Genomic DNA, 10,007 nt, shown 5'->3' on the forward strand with positions numbered 1-10,007 from the left:
GGGGGGGGGGGGGAGAAGAGTCAGGGGTCTCGTTGAGATCATTTAAGAAGGTAAAACAAAGCAGCAAGGAATCGTTCGGAATTAAAAACTCAATCAGACAAGAAGGACATCAAGTCCTGTTAAATCAATCCACCCTGTGCACATTCTCCAACAAACCCAATAATACTTTGCTTTGAAGCCATATTAAATTCACTGAGTTTTATTAGTTTTTTTCCCCTGGCATAACCAATAAAAGATTTATATAGTTTCACTCCCTACGGTCTTCTTTTTTTACTTTATGTAATGAAAATCAATTAAAACTAAAGAGCATAACATCCACCTGATGATAACCTAAACTTAGAATTAATACAATAACAAAAACAAAAGGAGGTGATTGCACAGAGTGTGTTGGAGCAGTTATTTTCCCTCTTATAGTTTTGTGAATGTGAACGTGAATGAAGGCCGGTACCTGTTCTTGGGCCGCCCCAGTGGCGCGTTGTAGCGCCGTTTGATTTCCGCCGCCTTTTCGTGTAAAAGTGTCTTTCCCTTTTTCCTGGGCTGGCAGATTTGACAAATCCACATGCCTGAGACGGAACGAGAAGGAGCGTGGGAGACGTTTCAGCTGGAGCTCGGGAGACGATTTAACCCCCATTAACCTTCATTAAAGCACCCCCCCCCCAATTCATATTTAATTCAACCTTTTAAAGCTACCATGTTGGGAACATGAGGTGATAATTTAGGAGTCTTGTACAGTCTTTCAGATGTAAATTATACACAAGCTGAATTTGGAGAGGTGGATTACAGCCCTCTGCCACATGTACTGTTTAGAATTGCCTTCTTACTTGATGCATATGCAGAGAAGCTCTTTACTTACTTTTCAAAAACATGTATGAATTAAAAAAATGAGGACCCTGAGTGCCGTCTGATGAAACCGTCAGTGTTGCAGATGGTTATAAAGAACTTGTTCGTTAAACCAGGAGGTCCTGGTTATTTACCTTTTGGCATCCGTGTGAGAGGAGGATCGCAGCACTCCATGTGGAAGCCCCGGTCACATGAGTCACAGAACAACATGTTGTCCTGCACAGATAAACATCAGCTTTAGATGCATTTCTGCTGCTTTCTGCTACCGGATCAGGCTGTTTGATGTCCATTCATGTAGATATAACTTTAAGAAGACTTTTAATATATTGATGCTTAAAAAAAGAGCATTAACATTAGTGCAGTTGTCTCTGTCATCATACATCATTCCACTGGAGCAAGTTGTGCATTTTCTCTCACTGTTAAGTCACTTCAGCAAACACTCGTAACAAATGACTCCTCGCTCCACGAGACAAAAGAAAAGCCTGCAGAGGCTGATAAAAATAGCTCAATCCCAGGACCACAGATATGTCTATCAGCAACACAATCTGGCACCGGAGTGAAGGCGAGAGCAGTCGGAGATGCTGTCTGGCTGCCAGTCCGCCATGTTTGTTCATCCACTCACCGCATTCTTTCCTTGATCCTGGCAGCTGCTGCAAGTCTTGCACTCGATGCACTGCCACCACAGAGCCTTTACTCGCGCCGTGAGCTCTGGGGAGAACTTTAGACAGGACGGGTGGCCTGCAGGTAGACACACACATACATAAAAACAAGCGCGTCAACATCACACGCAGCTTTTTGATCACCGCCGACTGACAGCTCTCTGACACACTTGCCTCTTTGCAAATGGAGGGGGGGGGGGATATTGAAAGCCCTCGTTGAAGCAAACCTGGCTGCAAAGTGAGTGTTCAAACAAAAGTGACAATCTGTCAGAGCTGTGCTTAGGCTCTCTTGGAGGAGCAGCGAGCAAAAGAAAATTAAAAAAAAAGGGGGGGGGGGCCTTGACTGGGACAAAAACCTGCTGAGGGCAGAGAAAACACACTACCACTGCTCTGCATTTAATCGCACAAATTCCACATCTCGTATCTAAAAAAAAGAAGCAACATCTTTTTCAGAGAGCCAATCAAAATGCAAAACTAAAGGGCTTAATTGAGTAAATATTTCCTGCTTCATGTTAACAAATCATTTTATCCCCGAAACAAGAGCTGATGGCAATACAACATGGAAGGTAACACCGACAGCTTCAAAAAGAGTTAAGAAAAACAGCACAGTTTGCTCATAGGGGGGGGAAGCAATTTTGACCAAATGAGACACAAAAAAAAAACAGTTGACAAGGCAGTGGCAAATTGTAGCAGAGGTAGTTAAAGCCATTAAAATGGCAGTTAAGCAAAAAAAGCTAAAGGTGATTGCTGACTGGGATAAAAAGTACAGACTTGAGCAGCGACTGCAGCACAGATTCGAGCACTGGAGAGCTGCGTGATTTGTCAAAGTGTGACAGGCTGAGCTGGAGGTGTTAGCTGAAGTGTAATCACCGAAGAAGCTACAAAAAAAAAAAAAAAACACCCTGCAATTAAACAATAGGAGAGGGAAGCAGTGTTGCTGTCAGTTATTGTGGAAAGACTTAAAGCATCTGAAGTGTCAGCTGAGGAGCAAGAGACGCAACAGGAAGTCTCAGACGGAAGAACCGTACACGGCCGAGTTTTCATCTCCAGCCTGGGAATGTTTATGCTTTGGTTTGTTTGTAAACTGCAAACAGCAGTGGCGATAAAATTATTACAGTGTGCGAGTAAGCCAAGCGCATCCGTGTGATTGTTGTGGGGGAACAAGGAAAAAAAAAAGTGTCCAAATGAACCAGTTAGGAGTTCAGGTTTTCACACTCACCGCTGTTGCCACAGTCGGCGCAGGAGATGAGCTCCTCGGGCTTCTTGTCACGATTCTGCTCCTTGGTCCCCAAACAGAAGCTGCAGATGGGGATGGGCTCTGCCACCGGCTGAGGGGAGGGACAGAGGAGAGAAAGTTGAGACCGTCAGTCGGCTTAACACAATTCACAGTACAAATGGAAACGACGTGGTTAGTCCTGTGCATTGGCTGCAGCTGTGTAGATTAAGAAGCCGACAGCGGACTGAAGATTGTGTCGACGCCGCAGAGCGCGCCTCCGCGACAGCAGCTAGTTTAGGATAACGAGGAAGCGTGAGGGCTGCGGTGACGTGTGAGCATGTGTGACCTATGTGGCGAGGCGTGGTGGAGGTCGCCATTACGCGTCGGTGCCTCCGCTCGCCCATGAGCCGTTCGATCACAAACCGGAACTCGGTTCCTTCGGCTGACTGGTGGAGGCGGCCACTTCCCCTGCGGCCGGTTCCCGTTCGGCGTTCGTTTCTTGAAACGCGGGGTCAGAGACTCCGTTCTGGGGCTGCGGTGCCTTCCTTAGCGTCTCCACTGTATGCGCAAAACCGCGTGAGCAGGTGGAGAGTCCAAAAACACACAACAGTGGTTCATTCAGACGCGCAGAGCTAAGAAAACAAAAGAGCGGGCTGATTCTTGACCCGTCAAACGGAACAACTGTGACCAACGACGCCGGAGGATCACATTCTTCACATGCTGCAGGTGCACGTCTCACACACACACACACACACCAGAGAGGAGAGAAATCAGTGTAGACTGCATTATGGCTACAGAGCACTTACAAATTTTGTAGAGCATTTAATTAGCGTACAGCTCCGAACCCACACACAAACGGTTCACCGTGGCATTAACTACCACAAGAACTTGAATGGTTTTAGTGTTATTATTATTATTATTCTACAGTAATTGTGTATGGTGATGTGAACAGGGCTGTCAAATTAAAGAATAAATCCTGTTTATGCAGTTACAGGACAATCACGCTCATGTCTGCATCATGGTTAGAATTCTCTATATTTTCCTGCCTCACAGTGAGTCCAACAAAGAATTGCAGGGCCCTATGAAATCTGTCTTTTTTCACCTAATGTGTCTCATTATGTGGTGGATTGATAACATCTCAGTTCAAAGGGTAAATACTCCGAAACGTTCATATCTGGGTAGGGAAGGTGAAGCGCCCACATCTGCCTCGACCCTCATTGGCCCTTGAGCAAGGCCCCTTTAACCCTCCAGCTGCTCCTTGGGTGCCTGAGATGGCTTCACGTGTATGTTTGTGTGCTAACAGGAAGCATGCAGAGAATTACCTTTAATTGGGGTTTTAAAGAGTAGGATCAAATAAAAATGATAAATAAAATAAACGTCGGATGCTGCAGCGGCCAGAACAGTCCCGTTCACAGTGAATGCCAAAATGTGGGTTTAGGAAAACCCAGATTCATTCGATTCCATCCACATATTAGTAATGCTCCATGTTTTAGGCCAATTTTAACGTCAACTTTTTTGGTTCTGTCCGCCTTTTTTGTGTTGCAGAAATCATGGGGCTGTAGCATTATTGGCATATTTAAATGCGTTTTGTTTGGGGGGAAAAAACACTAAACAATGTATTACTGCATTCTTTTTCAAATACCTGAATTGAAGGTTTATTACAGTAAGTTTAATACCCTTCCAGCACAATGCAGACATAAGGACTAAAGACTAACAGCCTACTAATGGCAGCCCTGCATGTGAAGTGCTCGGAAACCCAATAATAAGCACAAATCACAGTGAAGTTACACGTAATAAATGTTGTTTTAGCAAACAGTGCGAAATGGAGAGCTGCATTTAATCAAACGGAGTGATTTCTTCCATGTGTGCAAACCTCAAACACGTTCAAAGTCACTTTAGTAGCAGGAAGTGTCACCAGGAGAGGGGGACATTCCAAACAAGTTCCAAGGCCTGAACGCAAACCCCAGCGAAGCCTTTTAATCAGAAAAACACGCGAAGCGAGGCACGGCGTGTCCTCGAGAAGTGAGCGCCCATGTCACGGAGGACAGCGTGAAAGGGTCAACGCAGAGAGAAGGCGAGAAAAAAGCGAGAAAAGACACATGTGGGAAAACGACTCGCGTGACATCTGGGCCGGTGCTCGCCAACAGCCATATGGGAGGATGTAAAACAAAAGGACAGGAAGCTTTTTCTATAATCGGATGACAATAAAGTGGAGCTTTTCAGCAGGCCAAACTCATACGTTTGGTCTGCTTCACACGTTGTATTAGAGCGAACAGCTTTCCCAACAAAAGAAAGATTCAGATTGAGACCACAACCCGAGAAGTGCCCGTTAAACTTTGTTTTATTTTCATGCTTAATTTAGACATAACAAACCTGGTTTTACTTGAGCATGCTCTTTTTGTGCTCGGTGGCAAGCCTGCCTAGCATGTTCGTTTAGCAGGTCCTCGGAGCCGCAGCAATAAACATCGAATGAGCGGGTTTAACCAAAAATGGTTAGTTGAGACGAAATTCAGCGGGTGGCTTTACAAGACCGAATATGGTAAGCATGTTTTGTACTTGGTGAAAATATTAATATGATGCAAGCTAATTTATCCTTGTTTAACAGTAAAATTATTCTATTAAATTCAGCATTAGATGCTTTGTTTTGTTGCTACATTTAGTGATCCAACATGCAGCCTGTGCCACAAAAAGCACAATACAGTACAGCATCTCTCTGTTGTTATTCATTGGCCTTAACGTGAAACATGTGTTGGTGCCTTGTTTGCACTTTTTCATTTATGGTAATTTTATTTATTTGTAAATGTGACTTAAATTAGGATTCAAATTAGGTGCAATCAATTACTTTTAACTGTATTTTTTTGTTTAAAAAGTATTTCAAAAGTGCCTTTTTGTAAAACTGTAGTTGTGTAAATATTTGACACAAATATCTTACAATATCACATAATAAATAGCCATATTTTCCACATTCCTGTCAACTTTAATCTTTTTTTTTTTTTTTTACTAAATCACAGCCGGCCGGCGATCGGCCGCCTACCACCAGCCTTAGCCTCTTTTCCGGGGGAAACCCAGGAAATATAAAACTTATAGTGTCAAAACTAAAAGCACTCAGCCTTGTGGAGCTTAGGTGTCAGAGGAACAGAATATGTTTCCAATTTATGATCCTAGATTGTAAAGCTGCTCTAGTTACAGAGACTTGTTGTTTTACTCCTTTATGAGGCTGCAGTTTGTGAAACCTGCATGCAATGATGTGTTGCACTCCGATGGTTTCAGCTGCGATGCGAGCAGGAAACAGAGCCGACGGTAAATGCTCTGTCGAGTTTAAATGAGGGGAAAGCTGCATTGTAAAGAATCAACACTGTAAGCTGTTATTTATTAGCGGGTCTTCCCCGCGAGGATACCAACTTGCTGCCCCACTAGCCTCACTGCACCATCCCAGTAGAAATACTGTTATGTAACCGTTTGGAAAACATCACTCAACACTAACAGTTAACCACAGTTATAATCACACTTATTTATAGTTATTTTCTTTTAATGCACAGATAGAAAAACGGAGACAGAGAGAACGTGACACATCGTAGCTTTTTCCTGCACCCAGGACAGATTTTAAACCAATTTATATTCAGCTTTTTTTTTAATTATTATTATTATTTATTTACAATGATATTGAAGTTCAACACTTTTTTTGTTATGTATTTATTTACAGGTATTCAGATTAATTTTTCAATTATACCGTAATTGCCCATGAGCAGCTTGTTTTAATGACACTGCAGGCGCCTTTTCACATAAATATGCCAATCAACAAGGAGATGAACCGATCCGTTTAAGGGACTGGTATCTGTTTGGTCGACTGTTTCGTACTCAGCGTTTCCCTTTAAAAGAAATAAGAAGTTAGAGCTGTTCTCTTCATTTCTTATCAGCTCCACACACACGAGTTACAAACTAAACTACTGCGACAAATCCATTTGTGTGTGACTCTAAAGTAAATGTGTCTTTTGCACAAAATGTTACCTCTTCTCTGCTGTTTGTAACGTTGCGTTGAGGGGTGGCCTCGGTTGTGCTGTATTTATTCCACCGGCTAACATGCTAACCTCTATAGCTTGTCGCAAACGTTTGTTTCCGAACAAAAGACAGACGGGTGTTGCTCCTGTGGTAGACACCACCATGACCAACTGGGTTATCCACCAGTTAAAACCTACAACCAATCCACTTCCTTTTTTTGTTTTGGCCACCGTACACAACTGAATGACAGCTCAGAGCAACGGGACCATTTAGTGGTTTTGCCACTGTGACTTTTGAACGCCATGGTATACCTTGTGACCTTAAAGCCAGCCTTTTCAGAATGACCCTTGTGTCAATGCAAATAATCTGTGGAAACAAGTCTGCTGGGCTTTCACGCCATCCAAAGTCGTAATGTTTAAAATGCACAGTTGCTACTCGACGACAACAAAAAAAATATCACGCACAGTGGAAATTTGTTGACTTTATACAGTTTCCCGCAACACAACAGTGTAGCTGCAGAGAGCCAGGGACGCAGGTTGTCCTGGCAGGGAGGAGACAGGGACAGGAGTGTGATTTATTGGGTTCATTTCCTTCTAACTCAGGCTGCTTCCAACACCCCCCCTGCTACCCCCTACCCACCTAACGCAGCGCAGCGCCTGAGAAACAAAAAGGAAAAGAGCAGAGATGGCGGAGGTGGTGGTGGTGGTGGGGAGTAAGAGGTAAACACAGAGGGGAGGGTTGTGAAGAATAAGAGGTGAGGAAAGACGCAGATAAGCAGGGATGTGTTGAGGCTTAGCAGTGGAGAAACGTACGAGCGGAGGGTTTGTTTTTTTTTTTTTAAATGACAGAGAAGGCGAAAGCTAATTCGAAAGAAAAACAAATCATTACCGATCCTCTGTGTGATCTGAACGCATGAAAATAACTCCCGAGCTGAACAGAATGAAGCCAACAAAGGCACTGATGAGGAATGAAAGTCAGAAACAAGAAAGGAGGAGGAGGAGGAGGAGAAATGGGGGGGGAGTGAGGACAAAAATAACAATCCAGAGGGCATGAGTGAGAAGGAGATGGAAAGCGTAAAGAAAGAGAAAATCGGCAGCAGCAGTCCTCCGAGCAGCCTGCTGTATGACCAACACCTCAATCATTCCTGACGCTTAACCCCTTCCCTGCCGGAGGAGGTCAACTGGGAGCACTTGCGCTGCGAGCGCTCGAGTAAACACAAGCTGGGAGCCGGCGAGCGTCGCCTTTCATGAACACGGGCTACAGTGGGACTTCAGTTACTAGCTGCCACTGTAAATTAATCCCCAGCAGATACTAAAAAAAAAATGAAAAGCTAATCCTCCTTCTGTGACAGGGATATTGGAACTGCAAAACACGGCCGTCACAATCCTCCAGAGGGCTGTTCTTTCTCCCGTTTTCACCCTTTCTCTATCCTCGGACGGCGCTCGTTGCCAGGAGCACCGCTTCACCACAGCCACACTCTAGAAATTTCTCCCAGCGGCTGATAGTTTTGACTCCAGTGCCGCAGCCGACATTTTACTTAAGGTGCGCGCGTCGATCTATTTTAAGCCGGCACTCGAATGTTTTGGCATGAGCTCTACCCCCCTCCCAATCCATCCAGCCACAAACGTAAGGATTTTGAGGAGCAAAATCTTTGCCGAAGCCAGAACGGCACGCCTTGTGGCGACTGTTTGCAACTCGCCGCGCTGACTGACTGCGAGGCGTTCAAACAGCACCGCAGCTGCACACAAACCCGTCTTACGAGTAACAGGTTTCTTTATGCGTACACACCCAGCACGAAAGGCAACAACAGGTGAGAACAAAACAGACCCACCTGACACACCCACTTGTATTTTATAGATCAGCGTAGTCAAACGCAGTCCTTAAATCCTGCTGCCTGTGCCTCAGGATAAGCAAGTTTGGGTTTTTTTTTTTTTGTCTAAATAAATAGAGACCACATGTTGCTTTATCTGACACTGTTTGTGGGTTGATAAGTTAAAGAGAGAAAACAGATTGTGGCCCAGTTTTCCTTTTCATGCTGACCTCTCTGATTTACAGAGAGGACAGGAGAGTGAGACGGGGAAGAGATGGTATTACTGGAGGAGAAAAACAAAAAAGGAGGAGAAACGCTTTGCTGTTGTCCTTGTCTCCTTCCAGCTCAAGGAGCTCATTAACATGGGAGCTTTATCTTAGCCCCCGCACCCTCCACCACCACCCACCCTACCACCACTGTCTTTATGGCAGCCCCCACCAGCAGCACATTCATCATTGTTACAGGGCATGTAACCGGCACAGACAGCATGCTTACAAGTGGACTTCGTCATGAAAAGGGATCATTTGATCATCTCAGCACCTGTAGCCACCATGGCTAGGGATTTATAGGGCGCCCCCTCCCTGCAATTCGATTTCGATTCAGAGAGGCTGCAGTGCGATTCTAAAACCATTATCGGTGCATTTAGATTTACTTTAAATGACTACGGCTTATTTTCCATAAATAAACACTGATTTACATATTTCCATGCCTAATAAAGAGTGCACAATAACACAATGTAAAAAAAAAACTACTAATCACACAGTTCACCCACAATTAGCATCAATTCTAACTTAAACCTAAGAACACCATGGGAAAACATTGTGAAATTAATACACAATTCAAACTGAATTAATGTCATTATTAAAGGAAGTTATGTGATGAAACTTAAACTTTTTTTTTTTACAGAAATATATTCTACAAGAAGCTGCAGTAACTCATCCAGGACAAACAGCACTGTGCTGACTCTTAAAATGGCAGCACAGATTAACATAAAAAAAAAAAAAAAAGTTTTGACATTTGAAAATCCTTTGAATCTTCCCTGTCTGCGGTGTATCTAAAAACAGATTTTAACGCCCACTCCTAATAGCCACCTTGCCCCATTTACCAACACGAATGTTCTTGGGACACCCACTGATGGGATATAAAAGTTAAATAAAACATTTCAAATCGGACATTCCCGTAGTACCACCGGCAAAATAACGAACTTGACAATAACCACGCTATATAACTTAAAGGCATGTCTGAAGTAGGAGACCCGGAGCTGTGACTGAGCAGCTCCCTCCAGAAAAAACTTTTTTTTTTGTTAGGTTTTTAATGGCCGAGGTTAGCCAGCGAGCACAAAGCCATTGCCTCCCACAGCTGCTCAACACACTGGCTCCATTTGCCGGGTGGCGAGGTTAGCCACAAACGGGGCCTCGCACAGCCACTCCTAAGTCAGACGCCGCTGATGTTGCACTTACTGGCAGGTGAGCTCGACGTTACC

At 44.2% G+C, this 10,007-nt stretch overlaps 1 protein-coding gene across 3 annotated transcripts in view; it reads right to left on the reverse strand.

Moving 5' to 3' along the window:
* Positions 1–10,007, reverse strand: part of kat6a (K(lysine) acetyltransferase 6A) — a 30,273-nt gene that overhangs the window by 12,490 nt on the left and 7,776 nt on the right. For all 3 annotated transcript variants that reach the window (XM_017414633.3, XM_017414629.3, XM_017414631.3), the window contains exons 3-6: positions 2,719–2,827; positions 1,463–1,578; positions 975–1,056; positions 449–563 (exon numbers count right to left, since the gene is read on the reverse strand). In XM_017414633.3, coding sequence (XP_017270122.1) covers positions 449–563; positions 975–1,056; positions 1,463–1,578; positions 2,719–2,827 — 422 coding nt within the window. The remainder of the gene's footprint in view (positions 1–448; positions 564–974; positions 1,057–1,462; positions 1,579–2,718; positions 2,828–10,007) is intronic.

The sequence above is a fragment of the Kryptolebias marmoratus genome, linkage group LG1, assembly GCF_001649575.2.
Source record: "Kryptolebias marmoratus isolate JLee-2015 linkage group LG1, ASM164957v2, whole genome shotgun sequence".
In the NCBI taxonomy this organism is placed as follows: Eukaryota; Metazoa; Chordata; class Actinopteri; order Cyprinodontiformes; family Rivulidae; genus Kryptolebias; species Kryptolebias marmoratus.